This window comes from Lutzomyia longipalpis, chromosome 1, assembly GCF_024334085.1.
Source record: "Lutzomyia longipalpis isolate SR_M1_2022 chromosome 1, ASM2433408v1".
NCBI lineage: Eukaryota > Metazoa > Arthropoda > Insecta > Diptera > Psychodidae > Lutzomyia > Lutzomyia longipalpis.
This window is the reverse complement of record NC_074707.1, coordinates 36,331,363-36,353,186: the sequence shown is the minus strand read 5'-3', so window position 1 is coordinate 36,353,186 and position 21,824 is coordinate 36,331,363. Positions and strand designations below refer to the sequence as shown.

The 21,824-nt window shown below is 33.2% G+C and overlaps 4 protein-coding genes across 5 annotated transcripts in view; 2 read left to right on the top strand and 2 right to left on the bottom strand.

Annotated features, from left to right (window-relative positions):
• The window catches only part of LOC129787060 (BCL2/adenovirus E1B 19 kDa protein-interacting protein 3), a 16,738-nt gene extending 14,603 nt beyond the window's left edge, over positions 1 to 2,135 (bottom strand). Inside the window, exon 1 of one of the 2 annotated variants that reach the window (XM_055822363.1) lies at positions 1,566 to 2,135. In XM_055822363.1, coding sequence (XP_055678338.1) covers positions 1,566 to 1,611 — 46 coding nt within the window. In that variant the 5' untranslated portion in view covers positions 1,612 to 2,135. The remainder of the gene's footprint in view (positions 1 to 1,565) is intronic. The other variant, XM_055822364.1, reaches the window with a different exon arrangement.
• LOC129787059 (integrator complex subunit 12-like) overlaps positions 1 to 10,155 on the top strand; it is a 26,607-nt gene extending 16,452 nt beyond the window's left edge. The window contains exon 3 of the mRNA XM_055822362.1: positions 6,291 to 10,155. The gene's annotated coding sequence lies outside the window, so the exon portion shown is untranslated. The remainder of the gene's footprint in view (positions 1 to 6,290) is intronic.
• Positions 3,337 to 5,004, bottom strand: LOC129787056 (uncharacterized). The gene is made up of 4 exons (XM_055822355.1): positions 4,780 to 5,004; positions 4,439 to 4,710; positions 4,211 to 4,370; positions 3,337 to 4,147 (listed from the first exon to the last, which is right to left on the bottom strand). Exons 1-4 carry the CDS (start codon positions 4,894 to 4,896, stop codon positions 3,440 to 3,442), a joined length of 1,257 nt encoding a protein of 418 aa, XP_055678330.1. The 5' UTR covers positions 4,897 to 5,004; the 3' UTR covers positions 3,337 to 3,439.
• On the top strand, positions 6,569 to 21,824 carry LOC129787055 (calcium/calmodulin-dependent protein kinase kinase 1). Its single transcript, XM_055822354.1, has 9 exons — positions 6,569 to 6,682; positions 10,125 to 10,155; positions 11,737 to 12,448; positions 12,523 to 12,696; positions 13,621 to 13,801; positions 13,869 to 14,056; positions 14,172 to 14,405; positions 15,202 to 15,491; positions 15,633 to 21,824. The coding sequence occupies exons 1-9, from the start codon at positions 6,664 to 6,666 to the stop codon at positions 15,724 to 15,726; spliced, it is 1,923 nt and encodes a 640-aa protein (XP_055678329.1). The 5' UTR covers positions 6,569 to 6,663; the 3' UTR covers positions 15,727 to 21,824.

Here is a 21,824-nt window from a genome sequence, read left to right as displayed (position 1 = left end):
AATAAGCTATAATCTGATTTATATTTCGATACATTTCAAGGTCACCTCCAGAACACAAAATGGCGGATTTTTGTTCTACCAAAACAGTTTTTTTTTGCATTTTTTGTCTTCAAGGGACGGTTCTAGAGGTTTCTGATGTTCCGGAAAGTTATAGAGTTTTGCAAAACCTTTAATTTGATGCCAAATTGAGCAAAATCGGACAGACCGTTCAAGAGATATGGCTCTTAGAACTTTTCAAATTCAAGAATTTTTCAAATGGATATATCTTCTAAACGGCGACATAGATTTTCTTCATTTTCGGACTGGTGAAAGATATTGAGTCAGGCTACAACATATCAAAATTTAAAGGAAATCTATAACAGATGTTCGGAGATATAGCCCCTTAAAGTTAGGTAATTTTTGTTTTTGATTTTAGCGCCTCTTGCGGATGTTTTTGGAACTTGTAATGTTTTAGACATTTGTAGGGCTTCTTGAAACCTTTCATTTGATACCAAGATGGTCAAAATCGGTCAAGCCGTTCTCGAGATATATCGAAAAAACACTTTTTGCTTTAGACCGCCATATTTGCTAAACCGCTTGACCGATTTTCAAGTATGAGTTATCGATGAAAATGTCTCACTGAGCACTACAACATACTAAAATTTCAGACCTCTAACTATAAGGGAAGTGGTTGACGGTATTTCAAAATGGCGGACGGCGGCCATTTTGAATTTTGAAAATGTGAAAAAATGAAATTTTACACCCACATTTCTATAGAGAACTTCAAACCGGAAGTCTCTATCTGTTACCGTTCTCGAGCTATATTGCAAAATGTGGAGTCCCGGACGGCAGGCCGGCCGGACGGCAGGCCGGCCGGCCGGATCAAAAATTTTCCACCACCATTTTCGTAATGTGGGATGTCTAAAACGTGCTCATACCAAGTTTGAGCCCGATCTGAGGTGGTCGGTTTTTCCGACGATTACAATACTTGGTATGCCACGATTGTGGTATACCAACTAATTTAAGGAAGTAATCCTCGCGTGTTACAAGCATTTAGCAAAATATTATGCTTTTGCATGGGACGTGCGATTTATTGTCAATGCTCTCTCGTGCCCGTAATTGCGCATAAAGTGTGTCTGGTGAGTCGTAGAAAATCATGAAATTCCTCTTGTTTACGTGCTTGTACGGGGTGTGATGAAAAATAATCCCAAACTCTCTGACTTTGATGATAATTCAATTGTCAGCCCACCAAGGAGCGATAACGCGAATTTTTTTTTTCTGGTGGGACCTTTGAGTGAGATTTTGCACAGGGGGGTCAGGGAGTGTGAGATGGAGGGGCTTTCTTTGTTGTCTCACGGGGGATTTGCATGCGACACTCGCGGAATTCTACCCGGAATGTTCTTTATGTGCGACGAAAAATGTTCACAGCTGCGGAAAAACTGCCCACAAAAATTCCACCAGCTGGTTAGCAGAAAAGCCCAAATCTCTTGAGCAATTTTGCTAATTTTATGGGTTTTTCTCGAGACGTTAATATTGTTAATTAAGGAATTAATTTGGGGAAAAGAAGAAGAAAAAAGTTCACCAACCTCCAAGAGATGACGAATCATCTCCCATCTTTGCTGGAGTTGCCATTTGGTATTTATTGGCCAAAGAGTTCCTCCCAATTAGATTCCAATTCACAAACTGCGCCGTTTTTTCCGCAATCTCTCCAGCTGTGTTCTTAAGATTCAAGAAAAAACTCCTTCCTCCTTTCTCCGTAGAATTTCTCAAGCAAAAATCCTTTGTTGGAACTTCCTCGGATTAATCTTCTTGGAACAACACGAGAAGCACAGAACCGTCCCGGAAAAGCCACTGAATCTCTCTGATTCCTCGCGCAAAGTCTCCAAAAGTTAGCGCGAGAACAAAGAATTCCAGTTTTGTTTACAAAACAACCTTCCGCCAAAACTTTCCTTCCCAATTTTCAGCACGATTTTTCAGCAGAGGCGCTTGAATTTTTCCACAAAGCTGCACACAAATTCTCCGCGGTGAATCAATTAATGATGATTTTCACTGAGTCACTGGAAAATATTGCTTCTTTTCAACTAAAAAAGACGCACAATTTGCGCAGCAGACGACATTTTCTTACTGAAAACACCCGCAGCAATTTGTGGCGCTGTTAGCTGAGGAGGAAGTGAGACGGAAATGTATTTTTTACGTGCTATCTCACCTGGATTCTCTCACTCACACATCTCACTGTTAGTGTCTCACTCGCACGGATGATTTTTCGCAGTTTTCTCCCATTTTCCGCAAAATTTTCGCGGGAAATATTGCAAATTAGGCGTAAATTTTTTCATAGAATTTTCCTGAAAGCTCATGAATTGTTCTCAGCTACTCTCGATGTCTCAAAAATGTATTTTTCTTTAAAAAAGTAATATTTAGTTTGCAGTTTTTGAATAACCTCACTTTCCGCGAGAAAAACCGCGCCAAAATCCAAAAGCTTCAAAAATTACCGCTGATGGCGCTGTTGATTGAGGAAAAAATGAGACAACTATACTTTCTGAGATGAAGAAAACAATAACAATGTCTTGCGTCTCACACTGAACAATGAAATTCGTATTGGTTGTCTCGTTTGCTCGTAACGTAATGTTTCATTCATGCTGCATTTCTCCCGCTCTTCATTGTGAAGCTTTTGGAGAGCTTTCAGAGATAGAGAGTAAAGTTTGTGCTTTGTGTGTGTGAGAAAAATACTTTCCTCTCACTCTGGCATTTTGTGTAGGTGAGTTTTTTTTGAGTGTGTGCGTGAGGAAAAATTTAAAAATATTTATTTTTCCGGGAAAAACTCATTTTTGGGGCCCCAGAAGTTGGCGGGTGGCTCAGGGGGGCCCAAAGAACGTTCAGTAAAAATTTGGTGGCGCAACTCCCCGGATTTTTTTGTGGAATTTGCACGACTTTTTCTGGCGCGGATTTTGAGAGTTTTGAACTGGAGACGCCAATCGACGCGGCGTCGTTTCCTGCTCACAAAAAACGCACTTTCGCTGGGAAATTCGGCGGAAAACGCGAGAAAATTGCGAAAAACTGAATGTGGGAGGGAGACGGATAGTGGTGAAATGCATCTATCTCATTTTTTCTTGAGCAAATAGTACCAAAAAGGGCGCCAATTTCAAAAAGTAATCAAAAAAGCATGAATTTTGTAAGAAATTAAATTAAAAATGTATTTTAATGAAAACATCATCAATATTTTGGTCAATTTAAGTAAATTTTCTTTCTCAAGAATTCAGTTAGAAGAAGCTTTTTACAACTATTATTTTGGGGGCCCTCATTCTTCATTTGTGTGTTTGTGCAAAGGTCATTGGGTCCTTTTATTTTTAAAACAACGCATTTAATAAAAATTTAAAAATTAAATAATTTATTTATTATTCCAACACCAAAAGCACACAAAAATTAAGGTTTAAAATTGAAATTATTGCTCCCTTTGCAGATTTTATCCCATGGCTCCTTTGTAGTAAAGTGGCGGAAGAACTTCTTTGAGTATTTCCACAATTGGGGGTATTTTGAAAATCATTTTCTGCATATTAGCAAGTACTTCAGGTGTTGGATTATCAATAGCCGCCGCATCGAATTGACTGAGGTCCAAACTGAAAATTGGCAGCATCCATATGCCCATGATGAGCTCAAATGGAGCCAACTTTAGGAGTTCAATGTTCAATTCAAGCAACGTTGGACCCTGCCTTAGGCACCCCAGTTGGTTTAGGTAGTCCGTGAAGGTGTTATGGTAAATGCTCACCATTTCCCCGCGTCGTTGTCGCACGGAGGCATTCCCAATTACATAGAGAAGGTAGAGCACATCTAGAGCTGGTGAGCCCCAGAAGCACATTTGAAAGTCAAGTAGGAGTATCTTATCAATATCCGCGTTTTTCTTGATAAACATCATGTTCTTAATGTGAAAGTCTGAATGGCAGAGAACATTGAATCCGGGTTCAGGATTTGGTTTGTACATATCGAGTAATGAGAGCAGTTGTTTTTCTGTGATGCTACCAATTTTTTCAGCTATCTTCTCATATCCTTCCCACGCCTCAACTTCTTCCTTCATCGAAGTTAGACCACTGAGGAAGAATTGCATTTTGTCAATGTTGTCTTTGGTGAACATTATTCCATTGTATTGGGGGAAATCAAAATTATGAACATATTTCTGCAATATTATAAATATTTAATTAGTTGAAAATTAAGTAAATAAATAATTAAAATTACTCACATTATCGTGCATGTAGAATGAAAGAGCGTGGAATTTTGCCAATTTCTTTGCAATTTTGGCGGTATTTTCAAAATCCAAAAATTCAGTATACATCTCATAACCAAACATGGTTATATCTTCAAAAATGAGAATCATGGGGTCTTTACTATGATAGAGAAGTCTGCAAAAGGAAAGATAAAAATTAGAGAAAAAATGAGGAATTTTTCAAGAATTAAAAAAAAAACTTACCTTGGAGCTATCTGTTCACGATCTCCAATGGATTCCATAATTCGTGTCATTTCAGGAAGAATTTTCGTGTACATGTCGATTTCTCTTTCAAAAATAGGCGAGTCCTTGAACATTTCCTTCTTCATTCCCTCCGCAACGGGTTTAGTTTTAATAACAAATGACCTGGATGTTACATCTTTACCTCTTGTTCTATAGGAAATCCTCGCTTTGAACATGATACTTGCAAAGTGATCACCTGGTTTAGTACCGGGAGCTATGTTGAGGTCTTTTATCTAAAACAATTAATTTACAAATTAATGATAAATTGTTTTAAAATTGATAAGTTAATAACAAAAACATACCACAAGACCCTTATCATTTTCCACGCTTCGTAAAACATCTAAGAGAAAATCTTGATTGAGAAACTCCGGTGGTGTTAATTCATATTGATTTGATCGATTTCCCTCTGCATCAGTCATTCTTTTACACTCTTGTTTTATTTCCAAAAGAACTTATTCAAAAAAGGCACAAAAATCAAACTATGCGGTTTCACTTGACGCTAAAACTGAACTGACTTCCCAATTTATAGCTCTTCAATAGATATGGGCGTCATTCATTGATAGGCCCTTATCAAAATAAGCTTAGTGCGCGTGAGTTTACCTTCCTATTCATAAACTGAACCCGGATCTGCAGATATAGCTAAAAGCAATTATATTTATGATATGCTCACAAATGAACGAAAATACTTCAAAGAATTTATACAAATCTCCGAATCATTCAAAAAATTTCTATTAAATAAAAAAAGATAATGCATCATAAAGATATAAAAATTTTAATTTCTTTCATGCATTACATAGTTTAATACAAAAGGATTATTTATTAAAACGTGTGCGAAAAACTTGGAAAAAAATCTTTTAACTAAAAAAGAATACCATTTTTGATTTTCTATTAAAAGTTTCATTGCTTTAAAGAAAAAATAAAATTTTGCAACAGAATTTTAGCTTTTTTTCGGCTTGTTCATCTTAAACAAAGAAGATGATGCCCTTTACTTCTAATTTTGCCCCTTAAGGGCTTTAAAAATATACTATTTTTTTATGTGAGTGTACATACCTATTAATAGCGGTCATACAACTTTTGCGCAAATAGAAGAAAATTCATTTTTCCTATTTTTCATGCAAAAAAATAATGATATTGTTCCTTAAGGATAGAATTTCACTTTTAATCCTTCTTTAAGCTTAAAACCGTGAAAAACATATTTGGGAGACTTTCGAGCTTTGCAATACCGCAGAAACGAAAAGTGAGGGCCCCTTTAATAAAAGTTCTAAAAAGCTTCTTCCAACTGAGTTCTTTGATTTTCTGAGAAAAAAATATTTTTATGCGATCTCCATACTCTCAAAATGAATAAAATAACACATTTTAATGCATAAAATAGCCAAAATAGTTTTAATGATTCAAAATATTCACAATTCGAAGTAAAACTTTGAACGTTAAATTAATGTAGATCATTTCAAAGTTTTAGACTTTGCTATTAATCTCAAGATTAATCAGAGTAAAGTTTCAATGTGGTTGTGAAATTAATTAATTAAATTACAACGTGTTGGTATCATTCATGAAGTAAATATTGTAGTATCGCAACTACATACAAAGCTCCTGCTTTGGATTATCCACATAAATATTTGTGAACTTTTGAACACATTGAAAGCTCTTCTTGCTATATGTATCAATACGTACTACAAGCCCCCACTACCCAATAAAAGCTTTGTATTGGTACTCTCATTGAGAGACTACTCTCTTTTTCGAGAGAGAGAAGAGGGGCTCACGAGCAATACTTGGAAGATTGGCGGTGCCTGCCTGATGTCCATTTATCTTTCAGTTCTCCGTGCCTCGATATTACGCAGAAGAGGCCACCTTTTTCGGTTGAGTCGCGAGCACCATCTCCGGACATTGCTTTGGCAATATGTGAATGGTACATGGACCAGATTGGTGGTTAGACGATGTGAGAAGTGTGCAGTGATTGTGCTGGTACGTGAAAATATCGATAACTCATCTCCTGCGAGTGTGAAATTTTCCTCCAAAAATAACAGAGAATAAAAAAAGAGATATATTGTGTGGCGAGTGTGGTAAAAAAAGGTGAAGGTGGAGACAAACAAGGACGCTCGCATCGGAGAATAATGTCACGGCGCCTCCATCGGGTGCGGAGTCTCGAGAAAAATCAATGCTGAGCCAAGAGAAACAGCTGATTGCGGATGGCAACAAAAGGCATAGGTAGGAATCATTATTTCCAATTATATACATTTTTAATGATCCCCAAAGCAAAGTCAAGCGTAATTGGCGTCGTGTGGTTGATAGTTTGAGCGCACAGCACACAATTTGCCGAAGGAAATTCCATTCAGTACTCTCGGTATCATTTAAATGACGACGCACAAAAGGGGGATGAACTAAATGGGGCGCTTTTCCTCTGTCTGATTAATCAAAGGGATTGCCAAAGGAGAGAGCATTGGCAAAAAAAGTGATTCAGAGAGTAAAGTGGAAGTGAAAATTCAGTGAGTAGGAAAATGTGTTGACGATCTCATGGGATAAGGTATTATTCTGCATGAGTGATTCCATTGAACGAAATAAAGTAATGTACATATCTACATAAAAAAAGTAAACCCCATCTGCAATATATATGTACGTACATATATAGTCAATAAGTTAATGAGAAGCCCCCGGATCTTTGCGGTAAAACTTGGAATGCTCATAAAAATATTTTCTTGAGCAAGGTCAGCACGATATTTGGAAATATCACTCTTTTGGTGGGAAAACTACTATGTATACATATGTATGTAGGTAACTCTTTCACTGGAAACGGATCTATCCATAGCTAATTTCGGTTCAACATGATTTACCAATAAATTTCAATGTCCGTCGTCAGATTTACACTGTGTAGCGAAATTTTTGCTGAATTGCCCAAAAATGGACTTGAAATGCGTTCAAGAAATTCAATAAAAGAAATTAAATTTTATTTGTCAAGTTTACACATTGTACAACATAAGCTTAAAATTTTCAAGAGCATACATAACTCTTTAAAAGAATAGATTCGGTTTGAGAAAGATCAAGAGAAGTTCTATACACGAAATTTCAAGAATATTGATTGAGATTTGACTTTGCTAGACTACATATTTTGAAGAGTCCATAAGGTTATTTCCTTCGTTATTTTTAGAATTCTTTCCAACAATTAGTAAGAAATTTAATATCTGGGTTTATAAGGTTCCAGAAAATTAAATAAATTCACCTAAAACTTTAGATTCTAATAAGTTTGTTCATTGTACTATTAATTAATTTATTTTATTTTATTGAGCGCATAAAAATGGCATAATAGGTTTTTCTTTTCACAAAAGCACAATAGATTCGATTAAAGAAAGAATTTTGGAACTTCTAAAATTTAGAACTTCATAATTAAAAAAATCGTTTTAGAGGATAGTTTTCGCGAAAATATTGAAGTCAAACTTCGAAAAAAATGCTTTAAAAATAATTCTTTGTCATATTTGAGTTAAAATTGAAGTAAAATGAGTAAAATCATATGTAGAGCACGTTTCTAAAATAAGTACTTTACGGTTAAATAAATATAGTACATAAGAAAGGAGAACTAATCAGTTTTACGACCCGATCTTTCCTCACATTTCTCATAATTTTGCCGGTGGGAGACTATAAAAATTCATATTTCTTTTACGTTCCTGTCATATTTATATTTGGCCATAAACCTGCATCTATGAAATTCTTCAATTAACTCTATTTGTGAAGAATTTGTCACGTAGCTCATCTTTGTTTATATTTATTATTTGGCTACATTATTATTAATGTTCCAAATTAGTCTTTCAATTAAGAATAAGATGAATATTTTCACGTTTTATTGGTTCTAATTAAAATAGTAATAAAAGTTCTTCCAAAAATATCGACCTCTTCGTATTCTTAAAATTCAGAGCTGATTGTGAAGTATTTAATAACTTTTTGGAATTCCTTATCACCATGACTTGTTTTATTACACAAGTCCATTAAATTCCTTAATTTTTTTTTATGTTTTGATTTTTTTTTATATTTTATCTCTCCGTATTTAAAATTAATATTGAACACAACTTTTTCAATGAATCGGAATAAATTAAATGACTTTTTTTTTGGTTTCTTCAATAAATACCGCGATTGGTTATTTTTTTTTTCATTTTTCTTAATTTTAAGAGCCTCCAAAATTCTCATTTAAAGGGTTAGTGAACTCATTCGGCATAGAAAACTTTTTTTTTCTGAAAATTAAAATATTTTTTCTTGTAGAGGATTCTTTTAATCTGTCTTTAGGAATAGAATAAAATTTCTTCAACACTCCTTTAAATAATTTATCATCAAACTTTCGTTGCACAGTGTAAGACATTCTCTGAAGCGTTGAAAATAAAATTTCCTTACATGGAGAGATCTTCATTTGTAAAATTATCATACAATTAATAATTAATTAAATCTCTCCGTCACTTGTAAAAGCAAAGAATTAATGAGAAATTACTAAAAGCCATCCCCAGGCTTATTTTCTGATCTTGCTGAGATACATCATACTCTCTGTGTCTCTCTCGGATAAATTACTTGATTACATTACTGGCCTTCCCTTCTGGGTTTCCCAGTCGAGCTTGCGTAATGAAATTATGCAAACCACTGATGCTGGGATTTCATATACGGATATACATATGTACGATATGTATAATCTCTCGAGTCACCCTGTTATGTGTGAAAAACATAATAAATTTAATTTTTTTTTCGTTAAAAAAAATCCACGACCTTTGAATACATGCAATGAATACGTAATTCAACGCTGTGGCGATAAGGCTCCCATCAAATTGCCGCAAGTATTGAAAATAACATTTTCTCTCTCTTCTAAATAAATTCGTAATTTGCTTTCTTATCTCTAATCAACTTCAATTGCACGCGAAAAATTTATACCATTCGCCAAGGGAATAAATAATAATATAGATTCGCTTTTGGGACCACGAAAAAAAAAACGAGAAATAAAACAATATATTTGCGCGTTCTTTTCCTATTCCACATTCTCTCTGATGTGATGGATAAAAAAGAATTACATGTCAATATAAAATTATATGTATGTAGGTATACATAGCATGCGGATGGGGCTTTTTGATTAAGGAACACAAATGTGTCGTGTGCTGTACATAATAAGGAAAAATTTCTTTATACCATAATTTGCTTAATACACAAGAATTTTCGTCAAAGGCCATTATTTTTTCACAAAAGTGCCAAATTTAGCGCTTACATAAGCTTATATGGGGTGTTACATGTTGTACCTACGTATATGGATACAAAAAAAAAAGAGAAGAAAACTACAATGGAATTATACAACACGCCACATCTCCAGAAAAAGTATAGAATTAAAGTGAATAAATACATAAATCAATATGAGATTGTAATTCAAATTGTACTTTTATTAGCGGCAAGGAGAGATATCTCTCTCTTAGATTTTTTTCTTAAACTCTACAGATAGAGCCGAGATGCTGGCTAATAATATTTCCACACAGAGAGTGTTTGTGTGCACGAATGGAGGAGCGTAATTACTATTTTAGTAGTGTATTCCACATATAATTAAGTCGCCTTCATGTTCGATAATTTAAATTTGATTTATTGTTGGAGCACCATACAGAATAAAGCGCTTCATTCACTGTTCTGCTCTTTTCAGGCTCTCAGGTGCAATTTGCCTTCGTCCCGAGGTCAGTATTGCAGGCATTGTTTCAAGAAAAATCAATATAAGAGCCTCTCTGGTTTTTTTTTTTAATATTTTTTTCTTTGATTTTCAACGCACAACAGTGGGGTGAGTCGTCTTGGGACATTTTATTGCATTTCTTCACACATATTTTATGTTTATTCTATAATACGGATTATATAATTTATGTGGGTATTTATTTAAGCTAGAGGTGTGATATTATTTTAATTAAAAGTCAACATAAATCTTTAGTTTTTTTATTTATATAGATTTTCAATGAGAATTTGAGAGTGTTTGAGAATTAATTGGAGGCACATGGAAGCTAAAAAGAACGTGAAAATTAATTTCTTTTATTGACATCATTATTTCTAAAATTTTAATGAATCTTATGAGTGTAATAAATTGATTCGAAGTGTCGCAATTAAGTTAAGAAATTAACCAAAGTTTGTCTTTTGTACTATAAATATATGTATATTTAGTACACAGAGAGAATTTTCTTTGTCGGCTTTAAGCACTTAAAAATAATTTTAAAAATATTAATTTTCATAAAATTCAAATTGATTCTGTTAAAGGGAGAGTTTTTGCAATTTTTTATAAGTACTAAAATTCAAGAATTTTTGTTGAGAATTGCCCTATAGACAATTTTTATTTAAATCAAACTTCGAAAAAATTTTGAAAAATTTCTTAACATAAAACAGTTTATAATCAATTTAGCAATATTATTATGAAGTTAAGTGATGATAAGCTAAAAGTTTATGTGTTTTGATATGATGGTTAAAGATATTACAGAGTGAAACTGGAAAATTTAAAAATTTTCATTAAGCCTTTGATATTAATTCAATTTCTCAAAAACTGTAGCAATTGGATGAAAATCGTGATACATAAAATTCGAACTTTTGTGCGCTTTTATTTATTAAAAAAGACAAAATTCGACTTTAATTACTAAATTCTTGACGGAAACTTTTGTAATGATTTTTGTAAGAGTATTTTTCTCCTTCCGGGGGCGTCAATAAATTGAGTGCGGGTCTTAAGGAAACGAATCTTTATCCCAAAGCTTTCGGCGTTACACCACGCCTTCCTCAGTGGTACTAAGGGAAGAAATTTATTTTTCAACATTAGGACAAGAATTTACAATTTTTAGATTTAGTTTCTTGAAGGAGAAAAATACTCTTACAAAAAACATTACAAAATTCGACGTATTTTTTGCATTTTGAAGCTAATTTTTACACCATCTTCCTATAGCTTATCGCAGTGGAAAATTGAATGCCTGAAGGTTTTTTTTTATTCTTTTAAAAGTTACGCGTTCCTATTGTTTCCTATATAAAAGCTTTTTTCTTATGGAAGCGAGTAAACTCCTTTCTCTCCTTCTAATGTTCTAAAGTTTCTTTCATTTAAAAAGAAAAAAATCGATTAAAGAATATTCTTTACTCAAAAAAATGGAAAATTATTTAATCAAATAAAAAGAACTATTAGTAGCAATATTTCCTACCACAGACGACCCTTCCTAATGCTCCCAGAGGCGATAAATTCAATTAATTTAGCCACGGATATTGTTTTAATGCGCGAGATGGTGCTTTTTCCCCCACAGAAATAAGGCATCGGAGATGGAGGATACAATGATTTCTGATATTTCTATTGGTTGCAAAAATAGCAAAAGCATTTCATCTAGCACTGATACGTCCTTAGCACTTAGTCGTCCACTTAAAAGCGAATCGCCGAGGAATGCAGAAATAGCAAAAAGTAATTTGGCAGAACAGACGAAAGCGGCAAATCACAGGGGAAATAAATTGAGCGATGAGACGCTGAGCTGTGAATTTGCAGCGAAAGTTCAGCTGGAAAATGATTCTAGACACGCAACCGTAGGCACAACCACAACAACCGAACCACCCTCGAAGTGTGCACAAGCTGAGAAACCCAAACAACCCCCTGAGATACCCAAATCGCACGCTAATCCTGGGGGGCAGTACCCTCATCCACCGCCGCATCCATCGTCCCACAGTCGACTACTCCCAAAAACTCAATCTCTCGACATTGTTGAGGACCGCACGGGAGAGGGTGCGGAGTATTTTGCCAAATCCCGGGATAGTTTGGCGCGGGAAAATATGGGGAAGATTAGTACGTTAGAACAAACACGGCCCATTTATCCAAATGTTCCTTACAGCCCATACGGTAGCCCGTATGGGAGTCCTCGTTTTGGGAGGCGCCGAACACCTCTCAGGGAATCCAGTAGGATATCCATCGAACAGTCGGGGAGCTTCTTGCAGCTCAATCAGTACAAACTCCTTGATTCAATTGGCCAGGTAAAAATAAAACTTTTTTTATTTATTTTAAATTAAAGGAAATCCACAAAAAAATATTTTTTTGTGAATATTAGGGATCCTATGGACTTGTCAAGTTAGCTTACTCCGAGGAAGACTCAACACACTACGCCATGAAGATTCTTTCAAAGAGAAAACTCCTAAGGAAAGCGGGAATCCTCTCACGAGGACCAAGGAAGCCCACATCTCCCCTCGATAGGGTTTACAAAGAAATTGCGGTGCTCAAAAAGGTAAGAAAAATCCCACAGAATGTAACAATTGATCTGCAATTTATCATAAAATCAATTTGCTGTAAAATATCGCTTGAGTGATAATTTTATTGGCATTTAATTTGTCAATTAATTAGAGTCAGGGAATATGAGAGGATGTTTTGATAAAATGTGGTGGCATTGAACGTATAGGAGAGATATACAGTGTGTCTGCTTCATTGGACTCACTAATTGAATATGCAAAGTGTTTGTTTGATTATATGCCGTGCTTTTGAGTACGTTAACATGGGACACGGAAATGGAAATGTATTCAGTGAAGCAATCGATGTAGCAAATCGCACATTGATTTGTTTACCAAAGTACCCGTCAAATTGATGGCAAATTCAATTTTCGACTAATTTTGGATGTATGCAAAGAATGAAATACAAATAATTAGAGGTCATAACTTGGGAACCTTGGGAATGTAAAGAATATTGCCCGAAATTATGTGATTACGAGTTGAGTTTTGTTATATAAATCAAACTCATATTATATCTGTATGTAACAGGCTTTGTAGGCCTGATGAAGAGAGAATGAAATCTTCGGAACGTCGTATGGAAATTGTTTGAGAAATTGCTAAAGAACCTAAATCATCTCCTTCCACATCTACATAAAAAACCAACCGAAATTTTCATCAACATGTCAAAATATCCTTGATTATAACAGTTTTATCCGATTTTGATAAAACTGTTATACAAAATGGCCGAGAAGGAGAACACGATTTTAATTATTTTAATAATAGACTTATGAGTAGATATTAAAGAAATGCCACGAAAAGGTACAAAAAATCAAAACTTCTTGTCCTTAAAAATATCCTAAAAAAATCTAATATTGCAGTTCAATTGCTGCCCTTTGTATTCTTCCCAAAAAGAATTCTTTAGATCAAAAATTTGCATGATTTTCTAGTTGGATCATCCAAATGTGGTCAAACTGATAGAAGTCATGGATGATCCTCTTGAGGATTCCCTGTACCTGGCCTTTGAACTGGTTCAGCAAGGCGAAGTACTCAGCATTCCCACAGACAAGCCACTAAGCGAAGAACGATGCTGGAGTGTCTTTAGGGATTCACTCCTTGGACTGGAGTATTGTGAGTAGAAAAAAAACCTCCACCCCCTTCCTTTTTCCCATTGCTTATTATAATAATTTTACTTTAGTACACTACCAAAAAATAATTCATGGCGATATAAAGCCGGGGAATTTGCTCCTTGGGGAGTGCGGGAGGGTAAAAATTGCCGACTTGGGGGTGTGCAATGAATTTCTGGGTGAAGATGCTGCCATGAATAATGGATCGACTGCTGGAACACCGGCTTTTCGAGCACCGGAAACACTTCATCTGGGACAGGTTGGTTATATAGTAGGATGTAGTTGAAATGTCCTTTTTCACCCAGAATCCTTCCGCAATTGAGAGTGTTTGCATTTCATTTTGCTATTCTTTTCATCCTTTTTCTTTGTAAAAGCATTCCTACAATGGAAAAGCTGCAGACATTTGGGCACTTGGAGCCACCCTGTATGCTCTTGTCTTTGGGAATGTCCCATTTATGGCCAAATCAGTTCCTGCTGTTTATGAAAAGATAAAAAATGACGATATTGTGTTTCCTACTGAACCAAAAATCTCATCAGATCTCAAAGATTTGATTACGAAAATTCTACAAAAAGATCCCAATCTAAGAATTAATCTTCCGCAAATTAAGGTAAGACGTTTTCCCTTTGCCATTTGTTGTATAGCGTGTGTTGAGTGCATTTACAGAGATAGAAAAAAAAACTAATGAAAAGTCGAGTTTGTACCAATTTGCATACCTTTAGGCGAAAGTCGGAAGTAACGTGATGAGAATGAAAAATAGAGAGAGAGAGAGAGAGAAAAGAATTGTTCTGTAATTTAATTTTAAAATTAAAGTTATTTGTGGAACTTTCATGAATAGATACATATATTATCCTTGAATTTATTGCGAATTAAATTTTATTACATTTTGCATATTTTTAGGTGAATTTTGGGAGTATATAAAGTTTGTACACGGAATAAATAATCAATAATTTTAGAATAAATTTAAATTGTTTTGTCACATGTCCGTGGGCGCCAGTATTCGGCCCATTTTGTAATGAAATAAATCTACTGGAAAAAATATTCTGAATTTATTACAATATATTTTTTGATGTTTGCTTTCAGGCGCAATTTGGTATAATAATAAAATTTGCACATAATAAAAAATATATGTAGGTACCAAGGAGGTAGATAAAATGGTATAATGAAAATAAAAATATGAATAAAAATGATGTTTTTGGGATTTTATGTTGACATTTAACAAACATGATTACCATGTAGACTTAATAAACAGATTGACTGTAATATATAATTGCGCCTAAAGGTATGCAAATAACTGAGAAATTTTGATTATATTAAAATGAAGCATTTCAAGAAGAAATTAATTCACAAAATCAGTTATTTTCAAGAGTTATGCCTCAAATATGAATTTGGTTAAATTTCTTCAGGTTCACAATTGGGTAACGGCCAATGGCTTGCACCATCTTCCGTCCGAGGAAGACAACTGTCGCTTAATACAAATTAGTGATGAAGATATGAGTAGCGTTGTGAAGAGCATTCCAAAATTAGACACGCTTATACTAATTAAGACAATGCTTAAGAAACACTCCTTCCAAAATCCATTTATCACGAAGACTGTTTCGGGGCGAGCCTCACAACGGGGCAGATCGCGCCTGGAGAAGTTTACACGAGCTGGACGCTCCAATTCTGCTCCAGGAGTCTACCACACATCTGAGAGGTATTTATAGAATTTTTTTCCATCTTCATTGTTGCTTTCAAATCAATTTATCACAAACACTAATCGATCTATTCTGCGGTCATTTCTAATGTGAAAAAAAAACCTTTTCTGCTATTTTTAAATCTACGCCACACATAATAGGCAACTCTCCAGCGATAACCTACTACCGTCTGTTAAAGAAGGCATGCCTTCATCGAGTGAAAATCCTGTTTCAGAGGACGATGTACAGCAGTAGTATAGAGATATTGCACTACTAAGTAGATTTCTTATGCTAAATATTTCAAAAAGTTTTAACGCTTATGACAAAAAATTAACTAATCAAATCTCAAAGGGGCATACAACTGGAGTTTTTTTCCTTAAAAACGTTGCATTTGAGGTTCATTTTTTAAAAATAAAAATATATATATTCGAATTTTATCGCATAGAAAGAGAAATATTTAAAACGTTTTAAATTAAATTGTTCTATGTCCCTTTTTAAAATGAAAAAAATCTTTCCTGTTAAAAACAATCTCGAATAATTTTCTCTTTAAGAAAAAATAAATAAACAGAAACCAAAAACATATTAAAATCTGACAAATCACTCTCTTCTTCAATCTTATTAATTAAAATAGCAAACAAAAAAGTAGTTTTCTTTTCTATATACAAAAAGAATTAAAAATAACTAGGAGCACAAGAATAAACAAAAATAAATATGCATCAGATCCTGTGATATGAAGCCACACAATGGGTTTAATTTTATTTACATTTTTTTTGTTCTTAATTTTTCTCAAAGGAATCTTACTTGGGAATGTGCTTAAAGAAAAAACTTGTAGCATAAAGATAATTTTATATTAACCAAAATGTTGTAGTTCAAAAAAAATTAAGGGTGTTTTAAATCATTATATTACAGAACTTTTTGTGTATATTTGCTGTGAATGTCGCAGCTATTTTTGTATAAACTATAAATTACGTGTAAATTAAACTGTGTTTTTTATAAATGAGATATATTTTATCAAAACAAAGTGACCAAAATGTAAATTATTACGCTTTAATGGTTAGAAATGAAAAAAAAAAGTGTTTAATGTAGATTTTATGTTAGAGAGACATAGCAATTTGTTGGGGAGTATACGATTAATTGCGAAGTCGTCTATGGGGTACACTGAGGAGCATAATTTTGCTCATATAGTCGGAACATTAAATTTTACTAAATATAAAAATATTTCAGATTACTTTTAGGTATACATTTTAACACATTCAATGCGACTAGACACTTCAATCCGTTTGACGATAAATCGTATTTTATACGCTGTAAAAAATCGCTATGAAGTACTCTTTTGACAGTTACCCGGCTGACAAATATATTCCGACGAATTGGATAAAAACTCGGATAGTAATTAATCAAGCAATCGTGAATTAATTTAAGAATTTGAAGAAGGCGGATTTTCAGTCGGAAACCTAGCTAATTAAGTTTTATTTAAAGCCGACGTTTCAGATTATTATAAGTTCTTCCTCAGGGCTTATCAAATGCTGTAGAATGGCCCTAAGAAAGGACCTGTATACCCCGAAATGTCAGTTTTAAATATAAATTAATTAACGAAGAATCTTACTGAAAAATCGCCATTTTCAAATTTGTTGAACGAAACGTAACGCTTAATTTTTGAAGAAAAAAAAATCAAGTAAAATCGACATTAGTTCCTGGACCAGCCGGGTAAACTTTTTATGTTTGCATAATTCTATACATGTCGCGTAAAAAATGAATTTCGTGTATTTTATTCATAACAACGGTTCTTGAAATTTTATCAAAGGCATTTTCTTTTACAAAATTTTATGACGTATTAACTATGTTTTCTTTTATAAGAAACATAAACAATTTTAACCCTGAAGTTTAACAAGTAATTAAAATCATTTTTATGAGAGTTTTGTTCACAATCCACCTGGATAAGTTTTTTTTAATGGTATTAAACAAATTTCCCAAGAATGTTTTGAAGAATATAAAAGCATAGAAAATTCTATGGTTTTCTTTTCCGTGAAATTTTCACTTATTCACAGAATAATCTTTTGAAAGTTTCTTCAAACTTCTCAACTTTCATTAACTATATTCATAGACTAAATGGAATGCACAAGGAATGTGCAGGATGTATTCATCCTTTTCCGAAATTCCGCATTCTAGTTTGTAAATTAAATTAATTCCTTCGAGAAACTTTACAATTTCCCAAAGGGTTTTGTATACCAACATAGTATGGAAAACCTTCCACCCTCAAGGAAAATAAGTTATCGGTTGATTAAATTGAGACATTTATGTGGAACTTTCGAGTGATGTTTAAATTAAAAAACTTTCCATATATTGAAGGAACGTCGTTGTAAATAACTTTCCATTTTAGACGATTTTTTTTCTTAAGTTCTTTGTTACATGCTGGGAAAAACTTTGTGGCACGCAAGTGTGCTGAAAGTTTTATAATGCATAAAGCTTTGAGTAAAGTTCATTACCATAAAAACTACATCTTACTTTGGCACTCCTGTGTGCTTATATAGTTCCAAAAATAGAGGGTTGGAAATGCACTTTAATTAGCTGTGTTTCTTTCAGACACAGCTTTTGTGTACCGAGCAAAATCGAAAGTCGTCAGATCGGGCTCAAACTTGGGATGAGCACGAATTAGGGTCCCCACATTCCAAAAAACGTATGCGCCAAAAAAAATTTTTTCCGGCCGGCCGGCCGGCCGGCCGGCCGTCCGTCCGGCCGTGGTTTACGACTGAATTGCGAGAGAACGGTAATAGATAGAGACTTGCGGTAAACGGCAAAGTTTAAATATCGACTGGAAGACATCCGATTATGATGTCAAATTTTACCCCCCACCCCCCCGTCCGCCATTTTGAATAACCTCAAAATTTTGTTTTCGCTATATCTCAGCCGCTATTATAGCTAGAGGGCTGAAATTTTGATATGTTGTAGGGGCCATCAAGACCTTTCCAACGATACCTCATTTTCCAAAATCGGTCAAGCCGTTTAGTCAATATGGCCGCCACAATTTTTCATCGAAAATCGACCATAACTCGAAAACGACTTGACCGATTTTGATCAACCCGGGGTCAAATGAAAGATCTCAACAAACCCTACAACTCTCTAGAACATCCGAAGTTTCAAAAGTGACCGCTAGGGGGCCAAAAATCAAAAACAAAATTTTCAATGAGTTTTCGATGAATATCTCGAAAACGACGACATAAATTTTTTTCATTTTTTGATATGTTGTAGCTGACCATATTATCTAGCTTCATGCCAAAAATGAAGAAAATCTATGGATCCGTTCTCGAGATATAGCCTTCCAAAGTTGGCATGTCATATCTCGGGTTCTACAAGTCCGATCTTGATCAACTCAAGCGCAAATGAAAGGTTTCGTGAAGCCCTACAAATGTCTAGAACATTGCAATTTCGAAAAATGACCGCAAGAGGCGCTAAAGTCAAAAACAAAGTTTTCGAAAATTTCGAACTCGAATTTTTCGAAAATGGCGACATAAATTTTTTTCATTTTTCGATATGTTATAGCTGACTTCAAGACCTTTCAAACAAAAAAAAATTTATGAAAATCTATGGATCCGTTCTCGAGATATGGCCTTCCAAACATTTCTTAGGGTATGACTTTTCAACTTTTCCCGACTTTGCGCGTATTTAAATTAATTCGCGTTCTAGTTTGCTCTCACAAAATTGGTACACTGAAAGAAACACAGCTCCCGTAAGCTTGGTCAGCTTACCAGTACATTTTCCTTTTTTGGGAAGTTTCTTCTCAAGGTGAATACATTGCCATTCACGGCCAAGAAATGCGTGTTACTTGTATTCAAATCGCGTGGCGAAAGGTACCTTTTGTGTATGGAAATGAGCAAAAATTTGCTCCTCAGTGTAATCTACATATGGAGCATGCATTAATATCGAGAGGTGGATTCTTTTTATGGTTATGTGCGAGTTAATTTGATGAATATATAACAGCAGAGATCTTTAATAGTTGTCATAAAAAATGACCTCTGTTATTTTTTTTTATTGCTACGAGAGAGGATGTAATTTGATGTCTTCCTTTTGTTCTTATAAATTATATATAATTATAAATGTATACATATGTATGTAATTAAATTAGACATTTGCCCCCTTAAGAGTAATTTATCGAATTTAGTGGAATAAAGCACATACTAAGGGTAAAAAAAAAGTTAGAAATGTGCAAAAAACTGCATAAGACAAATTGAAAAAAAAAACTTTCTTATGGCCATGTAAAGCTTTTTGTTATTAATTTTCATAGGGACCATTTTGTGAAGTAAATAAAACAAGAGAAGGAACGAAAAAGAGGTAAAAAAACAAAAGAAATCAAAAATGAAATAAAACATTAATGCAAAATTCTTGCTGCGGAATATTTTGTAGCGAAGAAACAAAAAAGAAAATAAAACAACGAATGATTTTTGTCCTGCAATTTCGCATTGGGATGCTGTATATGTATATAAGAAACAAGAAGATATTAATCCTATATTAATCCGTGTAGAATTAATTATATAATTAACCGGAGGATCCATTTAAAAACATGTTAATCTCACTACATTTTAAGCATTTATTGAACAAAATGAAATTAAATAATATAAACTGTACAAAGCAACGCACAGTCCCAAAGTTCAGTAGCCGTAGAAAGGGAATTTGTGTAGTAAAAAAAATATTTACAAAAGGAAAATCTTATGTAAAAGAAAATCTTCATGTAATCAACTTAAATCAACATTTGTTCAGGCTTTACTTAAAAAAAGAAAACATAAATCTCATATACATACATAATATATTGAAACATGAAAAACAATTGAGTGTCTGAGCTTTTAAAGCTTATCGTGGAACTTTTCAAAATTAGCCAAAATATATATACATCCTGTATATAAAGTTTTAAAAATAAATCTATTTAAACATTTCTATATATTAAAAAACTTATTATAATATAGAAATTTTTTCACTCGTAATCTCCTTCTTAATCTTTGCTAAATGAAAGCATGTAAAGTCATTATATATCTGTTTATATATAAAATTGTTGTGACACATAAATGAATCCAAAGCTTTATCTATTTAAAGAGTGATAAATTGAAACAATTTTATATATTTAAAAAATATTATATATATATTACTAAATGAAAATATATTAAACAAAAATTCACGATAAGAATTTTATCCATTTTATCACACAAAAAAGGAAATTTAGTGTTTTTTTTTTTAACTAAACTTTATTGGCAAAGAAAATATTTTCTTGGGAAAAAAATTGAACTGTAAGGAAGTTGTTTAATATCCCATAAAACGAGTTTTTGAAACTTTCTTTATTTCCTCAAAATAAACTTTCTTTACGACTTCTTTTTACCTTTTTTTTTCTTTTTGAAGAAAAACGTTTGCAAGAAAACATTTAAGAGACAATAAAAAGTTTTTCCTAGAAGAAATAAAGTTTTCTTTTAGGAACTTTTAAAACTGAAGGTTTTTGTTAAAACTTTAAAGTTTAAACGAAAAATGTGAAGATGATTTTTTTTTATATAAAGGAAATATTATTTTTTAAAGAATTTTTTTTTTAGAAATCAGGATGTGTGTTACAGATCTGAAGAATAAAAAGAAGGAAGGAATAGATTTGAAAATCTTAATAAAACAATTAGAATAAAATTATTTTTATTTAATAAATAAATAATTTATTTAATCAGAACCTAATGATTTTAATAGAAAAATAAAAACTTTGTCAGTTAAAGTAATAAAAAAACTATAAAATTCCTATAAATGTGTGATAATCCAGTTATTCTTAAACGACTGTTAAATAAATATATAATAATTGAAATATTAGTCCCATGCTCGCAACATACTTAAGAAAAGAAAACTAAAGAATCCGAAAAAACCGAAATAAATCATCCTTCATAGTCTCATAAAAAGCTTTTGGCATTTGCTACTTTATTTTTTGTAAAAATTTAATATTTTGATGTGAATTAAAAAAAAAATGAGTGAAGAAAAAACCTAATAAAACCCACAAAATAGACCAATTAATTTTGCATAATTACTCAAAGATTAAATTATCCCGCATTTTGCGTTTTGAGATTAAAATAACAACAAAAAAGGAGAACGCAAACTTTTCAACAATATTTTGTGTGACGTAAACTTTTAATTGCATTGACGTTGATACTCTTTGGTTTAGTATTTAATTACGGCTAAATATGTATATTGTCCACTTACTGTCGATGGCATAGAAATAATTTTGTATGTAAATTTGTTTTATCAAATTAAGTACAATTTACTTTAATTGGGGCATAAGCGTAAATGTTTAAAAAAAATTTTCGTCTTTATTAGAAATACATTTTTTTGTTACATTTCCA